This window comes from Rhipicephalus microplus, chromosome 1, assembly GCF_043290135.1.
Source record: "Rhipicephalus microplus isolate Deutch F79 chromosome 1, USDA_Rmic, whole genome shotgun sequence".
Classification (NCBI taxonomy): domain Eukaryota; kingdom Metazoa; phylum Arthropoda; class Arachnida; order Ixodida; family Ixodidae; genus Rhipicephalus; species Rhipicephalus microplus.
The window spans coordinates 87,733,443-87,750,269 of NC_134700.1; the positions used below are offsets into that span (position 1 = coordinate 87,733,443).

Here is a 16,827-nt window from a genome sequence, read left to right on the forward strand (position 1 = left end):
GCAAAGTTTTTGCGACATTTGACAAAGCTGGTAGAATCGTCTAAGCACTTTTTGACGGCAGATGAAAAAGAATTAAAAGCATCTTCAGGATCACTAAGCAGTTCTAATAAAGACCATTCTATGGCTTCTACACACCTGACGAAATTTTTTTTATCAAATACAGTTTTTTGAAAAGAACTTAACTGATTAGGTATGCCGAAGGAAAGCTTGCCGAAGGAAAAGGCGTCCACGAAGTGAGGTTCAGGAATCGTTGCCACGGGGCTCTAAAGTTTATCGGAAATCTAGTCCCCGAACTTGCGGGTGGTGAACGGATGCCGTATGCACACCGCAGCGCCACAGAAGGAAAGTTACACTGTCGGAAAGCTTACGAAGTTGTGTCTATCGTTCAATGCCATCAGCACAAGAACCGAGAGCATTCACAGCAGTCAGTATTACTCTTCTTGGCTGTTTCTTATGCGGTTCTTCGTTGCCCCGCCCCCCAGAGCTCCTGCACGTCTATTTGTGTTTATTTTCCAGGATTCTCGCACCACGAGACAATCTGGCATCTCTCTACTTTTTTGTACGTTGTCTGTGTTACGCTGGCTGAACGGCATCTTCGTCCTAGTCGTCTTTACTTCAACACTTTTTTTCACGCACCACATAACAACTACTCGTAGCTTTGCAAAGGCTGCCTCATCGCGAACTTTTAGGGGCAAAGCTCTTTATTTCGGCACCCGTTCGTACCTCGTAGACGTAGTCGTAGTCGTACTGTGTAACCAGTCTTACGTTTTGACCTGCAAGGTGGCGCCGCTTGGAGAATTCTCCTGTGCGTTGTTGAACAATAAAGAATTCGTAGCGTGCGCGTTAACTAGAAGCCGAATTCTCCTGTCTTTCATTCCCCCTTACAGCTATTGACATGTACATTGAGCCCTATTTGATAAGAAAGGGTTGCTACGTTATACTCGCGGGGCGTAATCACCTTGGCTTTAGAAAGGTTTAGTGAGCGTTGAGCCGCAGTGCCATGAACACAGTTAAGTAGTATATGCCATGAACTCAAGGTGGTTAAAGGTGGGAAGTAGGTACGAAGCGCAAGCCGTATGAAAGTAAGGCCGAATTCTCCTGTCTCTCATTTCCCATTAGCAGCCATTGGCATGTGCATTGAGAAACATCTGACAAGAAAGGATTGCTACGTTATACTCACCAGGCGTAACCTCCTTCGTTTTAGAAAGGTTTAGTGAGCGTTGGGCCGCAGTGCCAAGAATACAGTGAACTTGTATATACCATCACCTCGAGGTGGTTAAAGGTGGGAAGTAGACCAGAAGCGCAAGCCGTAAGAAAGTGTGCGTGTGCCACCTCTCGTTTAGTCCTTGTAATGTCCGCTGGATGGCGGTGCTTCTTTCTATATGCAGAATATATTGTTACGGTTGAATTAAAAGATAGGTGGATTTATTTACAGGGTGAGGATGAAGTTCGGCAGTCACAGTAAAGATGGAGTCGTCAGGCCGCACCAGACAACTACATCTTCCTCTTCTACGTACACAGCACATACTACAACCCGGCTCATTAGGTAGAAATCCCTGGTTCACAGACGAAGCCCGCTGGGCCAGTTTATGTCACTGGAGGGATAAAACTTCTTGAGGCGAGCCACGTACACCAACTGCGTTCAATTTGATTGACGAGAAGGTGTCGTCAAGCGTGCCACAACGTACGTCAAGTCCGTCAAGCGATCTATAATGACGTAGGGGCCTGTGTACTGTGGTAAAAACTTCTGACATAAACCAGGTTTTCGTTGGCGGGTCCACAACCACACGAATTCACCTTTGCGGAATGAAATGGCATCATGGCGTTGATCGTATTGTTGCTTGGAGCGATCTTGTGATGCCAGTGTGCGCAAGCGAGCAATTTGGCGGGCTTCTTTCTATATGTGGAATATATTGCTATGGACTCATCCATACCGATGAGTCCGTGTTTCGACCACGGACTCATCGGTATGGAGCTTAAATGGGAGTATTGTATCAAGGGAGCTGCGTGGCGATCGACCGTAGAGCAGGTAGAAGGGCGTGAAGTCCGTGGTCTCGTGCTTCGCTGTATTGTATGCATAAGTAATAAATGGTTAGATCTCATCCCAGTTTTTGTGATTGGACGCGACGTACATTGCGAGCATGTTAGTAAGTGTTCGATTGGTACGTTCTACAAGGCCATTCCTCTGGCGATTGTATGGGGTCGAATGTCTGAATTGTGAAGTGCAGAGGTGAAGCAATTCTTCCACAGCGTCCGCGATGAATTGGCGACCATGGTCACTGATGATTACTTGAGGTGGACCATGGCGAAGAACAACGGAGCGTAACAAAGAGGCAGCGACGCCATCAGCTGTAGAAGATGGTATCGCAGCGGTTTCGGCGTATCTGATAAGGTGGTCGACGTACACCATTATCCAGCGGTTGTTTTAAAATCGCGGAAACGGGCCCAATAGGTCGATGCCCACTTGCTCTAAAGACATAGTAGGTGGTTCTACGCCATGAAGAAATCCGTGCGGTGCACTGTTAGGTCGTTTGTGGTGCTGGCGATTCTCGCAGCTCGAAACGTATTGTTTCGTAAAATCTCGCATTCGGGGCCAGTAAATACACTGATGCACTTGATGCAGGGTGCGAATGAACCCAAGGTGTCCTGACGTTGGCTCATCGTGCATAGTACGCAGAACGTCGCATCGAAGACTTTAAGGTACAACCAGTAAATAATGTGCGCCGGTTGCTGAGCAATTCGTTTTGCACAACAGTCCATAACGAATGCGGGAGCGACCACTGCCTTTGAGATTCTCAGCGTCAAAGAACAAAGGGTCTAAAGAAAAATCATTCAATTGTTTTCGTTTGAAGATATTGGCGTTAGGAAATGTGTGAGAGACCGCAGCAAAACAGATGTCAAGGGTATCTGCACTGTCCTCCATCGTGGTCATAGGTAGGCGAGAAAGGCAGTCAGCGTCTGAATGACGTCATCCACTTCTGTACGAAATGCTGAAGTCAAATTCTTGAAGGCGTAAAGCCCATCGAGCAAGGCGGCCAGAAGGGTCTCAGAGGGTAACAAGCCAACATAATGAATGATCGTCTGTGCCAATCGTGAATGAACGACCGCAGATGTAACATCAAAACTTCTGAGTGGCGAATACAGCCGCTAAACAATCTTCCTCTGTCACCGTATAATTCATTTCAGCGTTCCTTAGAGATTGACTCGTATAAGCAACAACATGCTCTACATTATCAAGGTGCTGAACAAGCACACCTCCGATGCAAATTCCACTTGCGTCACTGTGCACTTCTGTAGGAGCAGAAGGATCGAAATGACGAAGAATAGGCTCAGATGTTAGTAGAAATTTCAGTTCAGAAAATGCGGCATCACAATCAGGTGTCCATTCGAATGGGCTGTCTTTTCGCAACAAGCTCGTCAGTGGGTGTACTACGTCCACGAATTGCGGCACAAAGTGGCGAAAGTAAGAACATAGGCCCAAGAAGCTACGAAGTTCCTTCAGTGTCTGGGGTGGTTTGAATGTGCCGACTGCTTCGATTTTGCGGAGATACGGCCTGACACCATCTTTGTCAACTAGGTGACCGAGGACTAAGGCTTGTCGTTCACCAAACCGGCACTTCTTAGAGTTCAAAATCAAGCCAGCCTTTCCGACGTAGCCTAAAACAAGGCTTAAACGGACGTTGGGCTCTTCGAAGGTACGCCCAAAAATGACGACGTCATCCAGGTAGCATAAGCAAACCTCCCATTTAAGACCACAAAGGACAGAGTCCATAAACCTTTCAAAAGTGGCGGGGGCGTTGCAAAGCCCAAACGGCATCACATTGAATTGATGGTACAGTTCATCAGGCGTCACGAATGCGGTCTTCTCCTTGTCTGAAGGATGCATAAGTATCTGCCAATATCCTGATTGTAGGTCTATTTAGGAAAAGTATGAAGCCGAGTGTAAGCAGTCAATAACATCGTCAATCCTAGGCAGTGGTTATACATTTTTTTTTGGTCACGGCGTTGAGTCTTCTGTAATCAACGCAGAACCGCCAGGCACCATCTTTCCTCTTAACCAAGATGCCCGGTGCTGCCCTCGGGCTACAAGACTCGTCAATAACACCTTTCTTCAGCATTTCCTGAACCTGGTCGGCAATAACTTTTCATTCTGATGACGACACTCGGTAAGGCTTTTGTCGGATCGGATGGGCAGTGCTGGCGTCAATCCTATGGTGAGCGCGAGAACATGGTAAAGGTAGTGGCTTCTCCTCTTGGCAAAAGTCAAACACAGAAGCTTGTCACCTCTACAGATGGCGTAACGTCTGCTACTCGTGTGACCGCAAAGTGGCGCTAATCATGCCTAGGATCTGCGACTCGTAAGAGCAACTGCACTTGCCAGAGGCTGTACCTTTCTCGCTCTCATTGTCATTAACGACCGCTACAGAACCTTCAGTGGAATCATCGTAGACGCCAAGTTTCATTCCTCGAGGGAGCACAACCGGCATTGGCGAACAGTTCAGTGCCCACAGAAAGGTTGCTCCTTCGTCAACAGATACCGAACAACGAGGGACGAGTATGCCTTTCTTAGCATATTGAACAATGGCAAGTTCAACGATGGCGTCAAAATATGTGGCACATTCTGGGCGAACACCGCAATGGACCTCATTGACCATGGCGGCACTGTCAGCTCATCGGAAACAATCAGAGCGTCCTTCGCGGCCTGCGGCGCCTCATCGACGAGGGCAGAAACGGTGTCACCGCTGACGGAAAGTTCACCACTTCTACAGTCGACGGAAGCGCCACATATTTGGAGAAAGTCAAGACCGAGAATCACATCGTGGGTACAACGTTGCAGCACAAGAAACTTTTTGGGAACACATTTCCTGCCAATAAGACATTGACGGCACAAACTCCGACAGGATGAAGTACCTCCCCACTAACACCACGAAACCTTGTTGATTCGCCCCAAGAAAACATAATTTTGCGCCCAATGCGACTTTTGAAACGAAGACTCATAACTGATATCGTAGCACCAGCGTCCACCAAAGCACTTGTACAAAAGCCATCTATTTCCACAAGTATCTTGTTCTTGAACATTATAACTGTCGGAGGCATCTGAGGCAAATCCTGTTGTGCGACTTCACCTCCATCGGTCGCGCTGGCTAGTTTCTCGGCAGTGGCGGTGATGACAGGCGTCGTCCCGGCGAAGGGGAACAATGCAGTCGGCCAGATGGAGGCGTCAAACTACGGTAAGAAGCGGGAGAACTGCCACGGTGATTTCCCCGCCATGAGGTACTCCTGGAATAGGCGGGCCAATGACCGTTGTTGTGACCAGTGCCCGCTGGCGAAAACTCTGATGGGGAACGATATCAGGATGTCGGCTCTGTCTGTCAACGACAGAACTGAGCTATATGCCCGGCGATATCGCAACGGTAGCACACAGGGGCTTGTTAGTATGCATTGTACTCCTGGAAGGCATTGCGCTGACGTAGTGGTGGTACGGGTACATCTTCGTTCGGGTCGTAATAGGTGTTGGTTGGCTAATGGGGGTAACTGAAGCAGTCTTCGTACCTCGGCAGCGGGTAGTTATTGCAAGCATCGTTGCCTGCTGCGGCAATTGACACGGGAGGGCGAAAGGGAGGCGGTGCGGGTGTAGCTTCGTACGGCGTCGGGCGAGCGTTTCGAGTGAGCTCTTCTCGAACGATCTGGCGTATTGTCGACGCGAGATCAAGCGGCGTGTATTTGTGAACACTTGCCACGGTGGTTACATTCGGTAGGCGAGCGAACTTGGGGGTGATACGGCGCATCTTCAGGGTCTCGAATGTGCGACAGTGGCTTATGACGTCGGTTACCATAGCAAGGCTGTCTTTGCTGAAGAGGAACTGATACACGTCCTCGGCAATGCCCTTCAACAGGTGGCCAACTTTGTCTTCTTCTGACATAGAAGGGTTGACAATCTTGCAGAGCTTCAAGATCGCCTCACCATAGGTCGTGCACGTTTCTCCAGGGACCTGAGCTCTCTGCAATAACGTTTGTTCCGCCTGCTTTCTCTTAGCTACGGAATCTCCGAAGCACGCTCTTATTTCGGAAACGAAGCGGTCCCATGACGTGAAGGCATCTTCGTGGTTTTCGTACCACACCAGTGCTGTGTCCGTTAAGAAAAATACTACATTGGTCAGCTGGGTCGCCGCGTCCCACTGGTAATATTTTCTCACCCGTTTGTAGTGTGTGAGCCAGGCATCCACGTCCTCACCAGATTCGCCACCGAATGTGCGAGGCACTATCAGATCCTGACACAACCAGGGACCAGCCGCGCGGGAACCTGGTACTAGTGGTACTGCTGGGACTGGTGGAAGGTCTACAGCTGCGGGGATCTGGTTTCCTTCTTCGCCGTGAGACATCTCAGCTGCCAGTGGTAACGGGGGCAGTCCAGCAAGATGGCGGATTCGTCGTAGATCAGGCGCTTGAAGCGTCGTGCTGCTTGGTTGATTACCCAGCGCCTCCACCACAAAACGGTTATGTTTGAATTAAAAGAAAGGTGGATTTATTTACAGGGTGAGGATGAAGTTCGGCTGTTGCGGTAAAGATGGAGTCCTCAGGCCGCGCCAGACAACATCGTCTTCCTCTTCTACCTACCCGGCACATGCTACAACCCGGCTCATACCGTAGCAATATGATGAAAAGATGTGAGATGGTTGTACTTGGAGTGTTGACTAGATAGATGAACGGACACACAGACAGACGCATGGACGGACGCACGGATGGACGCATGGATAGACGCAGGGGCGGATGTATGGACGAACGCAGGGGCGGACGCAATGATTGATGGGCGGACTCACGAACAGACGCACGCATGGACGGGTGGATGGACGCACGGACGGTCACACAGACGGACGCATGGACGGACGGAAGCAAGAACGAATGGACGGACGGATGCTTCGCCCCACTCTCCATCATTCACTCCGTGGATATGCTGCCATTTTTTTGGTGATGCCATGAGTAGCACGAAATCTACGCCACTTGGACCACTGGCCAGGCGTGCTAAAAGAATGAGTACAATGTCCCTCTTCGTAAATACCGCAATCATTGGTTTTCTGATTAAAAATTGTTTTTTTTTCAAGGAAGTCCTAATCAGTCATTAATAACAGCGGAATGCTTGCAAGCTCTCTATCAAATTGCATGTATATATATATATATATATATATATATATATATATATATATATATATATATATATATATATATATATATATATATATATATATATATATATATATATATATATATATATATATATATGTATATTTATATATAAAGATTCACTATACTGCCTTTCGTACAGTGAACAGCCCAGTATGAGCGTTCTTCACATTTTTTTGACCTCGAGCCATCTAATTTATACACATTTTACGAAATAAAAGCAACACCTTGTAAATCGACTTGGTAATAAAGTACAAAAAGTTGTGCAGCTGTGTTTTCTGTTATTCAGTCTGTCCAGAAAATGTCTAAGACGAAAGAAACTCTAGCTATGGCGGAGCAGACGAGATCACCTTAAAAAACACTACTTTTAGCAAAGCATCACAAATTGTAAAGGTTAGGGAATAACGGTTTTAATGTTGCCTTTCTCTGAATCAAAATACGCATTACTAGCAAGTACATATTCTTCCGAACAGAAACTAAACTATGGAAATGTGGGCGTGAAAAGGCTAGCCGACATCCCACACACTTATTGATGGCGACTCCAGACAAAAAGTCTACTCGCGAACTGCTGAATTCGAAGCAGTAACACACAAACTTTCGCTAAAAATCTTTCCATTCAAGGACATAAATAGGCGCTATTTAAAGTGAACTGTTCAATTGTTTCTATCTATTTGGCTATGTCAACGAAAACACACGTAGAGGTGCCTAAACATTTCATTTTATCATCACGTTAACACTCGCAATTATTAACCTAAAAAGAGTAAACAGTACCATACATTCCTCTTAAGTGCTGTTGACGCCGTAGTTGTCTTCTAAGGTTGCAAGGAATGCTGCTTCAAATACTTGCGGTGGCACTCGAAGGTAATTCATACACGCCTCATCTACAGTTGCCGGAGTCACAGCCCCGTTTTGTCACCGTTTCCTGTTTTTGGCAGACTTTTTTGAATGCGAAGCATTTATTTGCGAAGCGCGGTGACTTAGAGCGTATCTATCATCTATCTATCTATCTATCTATCTATCTATCTATCTATCTATCTATCTAAATATCTGTCTGTCTATCTATCTACCTATCTATCAGCTATCTATTTAGCCGCATACGAATTTTATCTTTCCTGGTTGTCTCTACAATAGCGTCTATACCAAAACTGGCATGGCATATATGACTGTATGATGAGTGACTAGTCATAAGATGAAAATCATGACATATATGTCATGATTTACGAAACATGGTCTTGCTGCTCCTGCTAGAGTTTCATTCAAATCACATTTTGCAAAACTGGTATGGCTTGACATGACTTCACGGTGAACATAAGTGACATACCCTAACGTGAAAATTATGACACGCATATCACAATTTTCATGTTATGACTAGTTATAACTACACTCTACACTCATGGTGCGCTCATGGTCGCTTCGCTAGCTTCACATATACCAAACTTGGTAATACGGGACGTCGATGTATGACGAAAGTATATGGCACGACCAAGCATGATAATCATATTATGCCTGTCATGTAAACCATGGTTACCTGCTATGCTCATAGCGAGCTCGCGGATGTTTCGCTAGCTCTAACTGTATTAAATTTGGTATCAGATGACGTGAATAGACGACTAAGGTGAATGTCACGTTCAAACATGATAATCATAATATGTGTGTCATATGAAACATGACTAAATGCTACGCGTATAAAGTGCTCGCGGTCGTTTCACTAGTTCCACATACACAAGATTTCGTATTATGTGACGTTAGTAGAGGACGAAGGTAAATAACATGTTGAAACATGATAATCATGATATGCGTTTCATCTAAAAAATGACTACATTCCACGCTTATAGCGTGTTCACGGCCGTTTCGCTAGCTCCGTATACCAAATTTCGTATCACAAGACGTGAATAGAAGGCGAAGGTAAATGACAGGCCCAAGCATGATAATCATGACATGCGTGTGGTGGTGATGCAGATTCTTCTTGCTGAGTTTTTTCACCTGACCAGAGCCTCGGGGAGTCTTAATCAATAAGGACAAAGCCGTTCGTTTAACAAACAACACCAAAATATTCACTCGAGAACTGAAGCGAAAATTGATCAGAAACTACACAAAACGAATATTTGACAAAAAGTTAGCTTTCTAAAGAAAACAAATGTCTGAAGTCCCGAAAATGTTGACTGAAAGTCATAGTTACACGATACAGTTCTCACGTGGTGATTCCGTGGAACAGGCAACAAAATGTGTTGCATTTAAACAAAACGTTGCTGCCTGAATGGTGGCGTGTACCGATGCTCGCTGGCGGTGACTATAGAACGGGGCTCGCTCGTTGACGCTTGTGGTGGCCCAGATGCGTGCGATGAGGCGGCTGGATGCAAGGCTCAGGCACGTGACCCAATTTCCGTTTCTGCACCCACACCGGAACATGCAGGCTTTGATCTCGAACGCCGTGGAAGCATAGAGAAGTAGCAGCTCGCAATCCCTGAAGGTGCTGCGTGGAGCCCAAACCGGGCGAAGTTCAGAAGGCTCGGGTCCATCACCCGACTGCCCGTCTTCAGCTCCCAGCTACAGCCTTCTTATTGCCTCGTTCGGCTTGAACTGCCAGCTCTCTTGCGTTTAAAGCTTGGCTTGCCCTGGGGCATACTTGTATCACCCCTATTGGCTTTTTATAATGGCATAGTGACCATATATTGCATCTTGTTTGCTTTATAATTTTAATTTTTGCACTCCGCGCTCTCACGCGCACAGGTCCCTGAAGCCGTCATTTATTGTTCAGGCGACCCGGCACGTCCACTCGGTCATCTTTTATTTTCGCGCACTTTTCAAACATTCGCGTAACGCGCACCACTCGCATCACAATGTCCTCTCTAAGAAAAAGTTTTTCCGGTAGAAAAGTTTTCGCTCGACGCACAACACACAAGCTGTCACCTGTAATCACCACACTTTTTTGTCTTTGACATGTCTCACATGGAAACACTGAGCCCACAACATGTAGCGTTCAACCAACAACAACAGAATAATGTTTGGGCAACAACAAACAGTGCCAATACAGAAATATATATCTCCAGTAACACTCTCCCGTACAAGCGACATATTTTAACAGCAACACACAAAGCGCATACACTGCAAGCTACCCACGTAGTCGGCCCCAACATTCTCGGATCCTTCTATATGTTCTATGGGAAAGCTGTACTCCTGCAACACTAAACTCCACCACAGAACTCGGCTGTTGATGTGTTTGGCCCGAAATAAATAATGTAACGTTTCTTGATCTGTATGAATGGTGAAAGATGTCCCCCAAAAATACGTGGAACTTTTCAACTGCCCAAATCAACGCGAGGCACTCCCGCTAGATCATCGAGTAGTTCTGTTCTCAAGGCAGTAGCTGACGACTGGCGTATTTTACCGGGTGTAAAACACCCTCGTGCTGTCCAATAAGGATTGAACCAATTCCAGAATCAGAGGCGCCACTGCGAAGTACAAATTCACGTTTGAGATCCGGAGCCCTTAAAATGGGTCCAGATGCCAGAGCGTGCTTCAGTGTTTCGAAAGCTGTCTGTCCTTCAATATTCTAATTGATCTTGTTACTCTCCTTTTCCTTTCTTATTTCTGTCAGAGGCAATGTCTCCTCAGCGTAGTGAAGGTTTAGATCACTATAGTAGCCTGCCAAGTCAAGAAACGAACGTAGTTATTTCTTCGCAATGGGCAATGGGGCTTTGACGATTTTTGTAATCGTGTCCTCTACTTGCTGAATTGTTCCATCTTCTAGTTATTGACCCAGAAACACAACCAATATCACTCAAATCACCAATTTCTGGGGCTTAATTGTAAGTCCAGCCCCTCGAATTCTATTCAGCAGGTCATTCAAAGTCTTCATGTGTTCCTTCCAGGTTGTCGTAGTGACGAGATTATCATTGATGCAATGAACAACGTTTTGGATGTTCTGAAGCACACGTCTCATTAGTCAAGTAAACACTGTGAACGTTGTTTTGATGGTGAAAGGCATATACAGAAAATCACAGTCCCTGGATTCGGTGTAGAATGCCACTTTAGCCGTGACTCGTTGTCTAAGGGCAGCTGCCAAGAGTCTTTTGTAAGGTCAAACTTGAAGAAAAATTTTCCGGTGCCAATCTCTGCAAACAACGTATTTGTTCTCGGAATAGGTTCTGCGTCAGCGACCAACACATCATTCACGCGATGAAAGTCGATGCAAATACGATAACCCTTATCGGGCTTCTTCACCAGCATCAAAAGTTAGTTGCAAGGTGAGTCGGACCTTTCAACCATTTCGAGTCGCCTCATTTCTCGGACTTCTTTCGCAATATCTCTTTTATAGCGAAAAGTAACGGATATTGTGGAATCTTGATAGAGTCTGATGTTGTCAGCTGAAAACGGCGCTATAACAAGTTTGTCTTGCCGGAGACTTCAAAAATAATGTCTTTTTGAGTGGCTGAAAGCTCATAAGTTTCTTTTTTTTTACACAATCCATGGCTAGTACCAAGCTTGATTGCTTCAGTACCAAATTATTCAGTATCTTTAAAGGTGGGCACAGGCAGGTCTATCCCCTCCTCTTCACTGCAATCAAAGATGCTGAGGGGGGCAATATTTGTGGAAGACGCTCTTCGTAGCATTTTAACATATTTATATGGAACAGCTTGGTCATATGTTCCATATCGAGCCAGTAGTTAAAGTTGCCCTTTTTTTCTGTGATCATAAAAGGTCCCTTCCAATGAGATAGAAGCATGTTTTCTGTCGTGGGAAGCAGTATGACGGCGCGGTCTCCAACTTTTAGCCGACGCATCTGATAGTATTTCTTTTCGTTTTTTTTTAGCTAGTGACATGTTCTCCTGATTCAACTGTAATGCTTTCCCCAGGCAATCTCTATCCAGAACATATCCATATGTTGTCTTAACCTCATCGTTTTGATTTGATCCGGTCCATAACTCCCTAAGCAGAATGAGAAGTCCTCGAACATTTGCACCGTCGATCAGCTCGAAAGCCGAAAATCCCAAGCTCGCCAGCAGGAATTCTCGATATGCAAACAGGAGGGGCGCTAATAGCCAGTCCCATAACTTGGGTTTTCTTGGCACAGTTTACGTAACATTTACTTTAGTGTGCCATTAAGTCTCTCTACTAAAACATTATGCATGGTATGATAGGATGTGGCGCTGAGATGCTGGATCTCTAACAAGTCATTTACCTCTCTTATTAACTCCGATGTGAAGCATGATGGCCGATCACACTGTACTTCGCGCGGGAACCCGCTTCGAGAAAACATCTCTACCAGTTTCTTGGCTACTGTGGCCTAATCGATGGATGGCAGGACTATTGCATCTGTGTATTGAGTGGCGAAGACCACTAGTGTTAGTATGTATCGGTTACCTATATGATATATTGGCTTCCATTGACTGATAATATCCACTGCCACTCTTTCGAATGGAGTGTCTATTAAAGACATTCGACCTAGCGGTGCCTTGCCAACTTTGCTCTTGGGGTAGGTTCGTTGGTATGCGTCACAAGAGCACCCGTATCTTCTCACTGCCTCTTGAACTCCTCACCAGTAAAATATTTGTAGTACATGATCAATCGTTTTATTCATTCCTTGATGCCCCAACATCATGCTTTCGTGCGCCAAAGTAAGCACTTGGCTACGCAATATTCGGGGCACTACTACTTATGCGATCACTTTACCAGACGGTAGGTGACAATAGCGGTACAACAGTACGTTTTCTTTCTCGAACGATTGTCACTCTCATCTTCCCTGTAGCCCTTGGCATACTTCGTTTCTGCAAGAATCTAGGATCTTGTCCTTTTTTGGGTGGCACTAACATCCTTACGGGTCGACTTCAAGGTGTGTAAATTAATCTTGGATGAGATTGGCCATTGATCTCGGCTCTTTGTACCAACCACCGAAGACTTCAGTAACCCATCTTTTCTCTTTGCTCCTACGCAGACTTCAGTAAACCATGTTCTCTCTCTGCTCCTAACCTACTTGCGATATAGTTGGGGTAGGCCTTTACCAGAATCGTTTCCTCCAACTTGTTATTGGGGTCGATGACTTCCGTAAACATGGTGCATTTCCGATGATATTGTGTAGGGTGGGTTCGTCGTGCATTTGACAATAGAAGTACGAGAACAATAGGGTGAATTAATTTCCACCTTCATCTAAGCTGGGCCATTCTTCTCGAAAGTTTTGGAATCACGCCCTGTCTCGTGACAATATCTGCCGAAAGGTTGTTTTGGCCTTGATCGTCATTCCGATGCCCTGTGACCCATTTTGTCACATACAAAGCAGCGCCCTGCTCCTCTCTCAGAGTAAATACCGCTTTATTTTGTATTGCTTTTACCCTTCAATTTCTCTCGGAAAACTGGTACGCTGGGTTGCCTCTGAGCTTCTAAAAGTTGTCTGCGGCCTTGGTCATGTTATCTAGCTCGATGTGGTTCTCTTCCCGCAAAAAAATGCCAAGCGGTGGTGACAGTTGCTAAAAAACTTTTCCGTAACTATCACGCTACAAAGAGCCAAATATTCATCTTCAGTCTTCTACATTTCCACCCAACGATTGAAAAACTCAGTAGTCTAGTTGCGTGCTGTTTGACCGTTTTAGCGCCCTGTGAATTTTTTGTCAGCATTTTCCCCGACAGCCTTCTGCCGTAAAACGGGAACGCTGGAGTAACACCAACTTTGCCTTATAATCGAAATAATCATCCGGGTAAAGTCTTTCAAACACCTTTAAGGCCACCCCGCTAAAGCGCAAACTTAAAGCCGTGGCCCATTGGTCCTTAGGCCATTCTTCACCGACGGTGATTCTCTCGAACCTCTTTAAATAGGCGTCCAAGTTTTCCCGGCCATCATTGAATTCCAGTATCAAATTATGAGGATTCACGCTGCATGAAACAATCTTTTGTTGTGCTGAGTCTGGTGCCGAGTCAACAGTTCTTGCCTCACGGTCACTCTAAGCTTTGGCAAGTCTTATAGTGTCATCTATTGGCTGATTTGGAGCATTTCCAGTAATACTTTCTTCTGCTCCGAGCGAAGCAAATCTATTCCATTGGCGGATAAAGAGTGCTTTCTATATGTTCTACTGGCAGACCTGGAGCACCTACGTTGCAATATCCACTCTATGAAGCAACTTTTTCAAGTCCGCGAAAATTGGCAAATTCGACCGGAAGTCTCAAGCGCCCTGTGCCTTGAAACGGTGTGAACTTAAACCGCGCTAACGAACTCCAGTCGCGTCAGCTGCGCCTCGTGACGGAGCCCACGTTTTGCTAGCATAGCGTCGTGGTGCCTAGCTTGCCCACAAAAGCATGAATGGAGACGCGCGCATTGCGTTCTACTCTGACCCTGTCCCGGACGTGCTCCATAGGGAGCACGTGTGTTTCATTGGTAGATTCTCTTCTGTTAACCTCCGCTAGAGTGCAGTTCTCCAGCGCAGAATTCGTGCGTCACTCTGAATCCACCCGTGGATAACGCCACAAGAAGCAGTTGCAGGTTTCGCTTCTCCTTCCGTGTGCGAGTCTCCAGTTTGAGCTGTTTTTCTTTCTCGCACGTCTCAAGCTCAAGCTCCTCTTTCTTGTCCTGCGTCTCGCGTTCTGACCGTTCCTTTCGAGCTTCGCGTTCCGCAGCCCGTTCCTCTCGGGCTCGTGCCTCTTTCTCATCGTTCCATTCCTTTAAGTCTGCTCATCAATCGTCATGCGATCCGCCAAGGCCAGTAGCTCTCGCGTATTCGACATAATTTCGACCGTGTCAATTAATGAAGATGTGGAATCAACGGCTTAGTGCGGTCGCTGCGGGCGCCCGATTGTGACGCAGGTTCTTCTCGCAGATTTTTTTCTCCTGGGCCGAGCCTCGAAGAGTCCTAAATATTAAGAATAATGCCGTTCGTTTAACAAACGACACCCAAACAATTACACCGGAACTAAAACAAAAATTCAGCAAGAACTACTAAAAATGAGTATTTCATTAGAAGTTCGCTTTAGAAGAAAGACAAACGTCTAAAGTCCCGAAAATGTTGGATGAAAGTCACAGAGACATGATGCAGTTCTGACGCGGTGATTCGGCGGAAGAGAGTAAGTTCTATCTAACCAAAACGTTGCTGTCTGAATGGTGGCGTGTACCGATGCTCGCTGGCGGTGACCATGGCACGGGGCTCACTCAGCGACACCTGTGGTGGCTAACGTGGTTGCTTGGGCGAGTTGGTAATACATGATTCACCTAAAAAACAGTGCCTGTGGTGGCCCAGATTCGACTGATGAGGCGGCAGGATGCAAGGCTTAGGCCTGTGACCCAACTGCCGTTGCAGCATCAACACCGGAATCTGCAGGCAGTGCTCTCAAAGGCGTGGTAGCTCGCAATCCGTAGAACGCTCTTTGCGGAGGCCCAAGCCACGTTAAGTCCAGAAGGCTCGGGTCCACCACGCGACTGCCCGTCTTCAGCTCCCAGCTACAGCCTTCTTCTTGCCTCGTTCACCTCAAACTGCCAGCTCTCTTGCTCTCCAGGCTTGACTTGCCCTGGGGCATACTTGTCTCGTGCCGGTTGGCTTTTTTAAAATGGCGTAGTGACCACCTCTCGGCTCTTGTTTGCTTTATAGTTTTAGTTCTTGCACTCCACACTCTCACGTGCACCGTTCCTCAACGTGGTTGCCATTGTTCATGCGACCCATACGTACACTCGGTCATCTTTTATTTTCGCGCACTTTTCAAACATTCACGTAAGGCTCGCCACTCGAATCACAGTGATGTAAAACATGACTACATGTTTTAATAGTGTGCTTACGGCCGTTTCGCTCGCTCCGCATATCACGTCATGAGATATGCGGAGCTAACGTAAATATGGTATCGCCTGACGTGAATAGACGACGAAGGTAAATAACACATCCAAAAAGGATAATCATAGCATGGACGTCATGTACGGCATAGTTTATGTAACCTTGTGCTCATTTTAATGTGACGTATCAACCTTCCTCTTTCGTGCTTCGCATATCAGTGATTCTCACAGTACGTGGGATCTGCGAATTTTCATTCCTGGGACTTCAATGAATGAGTTAATTTTATTTAAAGTGAGTCCCGCAGTTTCTTTCAGTTGAAGCGAGAGAAACTGAATAATAACTCCTTTCCCATCCCGCCCTCTGACATGAAGGTTGCTTTTCTCGCGGAAAAAAAAAAGTACGAGTTTGCCTAACGAAGTATGTGTGCATGTGCTATTTTTTATAATATTTCCTTATTACTAACCCTCACTACGCTGTACAAGCACTGATATTTTAATTGTGTTTTGCAGATACATTCCATGCCTGTGAGTTGTGGGTGAGAGGCAGCTACTTCAATAGGTCTGATCAGCCTTATACATGCTGTGACTTCCTCTTTGATTACTTTTGTGGCCCTGCTCTACAGATATTGTACAGTAAGGAAAACTGCACCGTCTTTGACTAAATATATAAAAATTCATGACGAACCTTGAGTTTCTCAGAAATGTTTTGATCCCATTGCCTTCTGGGATGTACTTAAGTGACGCAACTTTGCATTGTGGGGTCTAAACATGACGCGCCATGTTCTTGGAACGAACGGACACAGCAGACGTGGTTGGACTCAAACACACATTTATTCAATTACCTTTAAGAACTATATTGTCAGCTGAATCAAGATACATCACTAGTTGGTCAGCGTGAT

At 46.0% G+C, this 16,827-nt stretch overlaps 1 protein-coding gene across 2 annotated transcripts in view; it reads left to right on the forward strand.

Moving 5' to 3' along the window:
- LOC119178592 (uncharacterized) overlaps positions 1–16,612 on the forward strand; it is a 258,411-nt gene extending 241,799 nt beyond the window's left edge. For both annotated transcript variants that reach the window (XR_012888960.1, XM_075883826.1), the window contains one exon: positions 16,439–16,612. Coding sequence is in view for 1 of the 2 variants with exons in the window: in XM_075883826.1 (XP_075739941.1) it covers positions 16,439–16,590 (152 nt within the window). In the remaining variant the exon portion in view is untranslated. The remainder of the gene's footprint in view (positions 1–16,438) is intronic.
- The last annotated feature ends 215 nt before the right edge of the window (positions 16,613–16,827 follow it).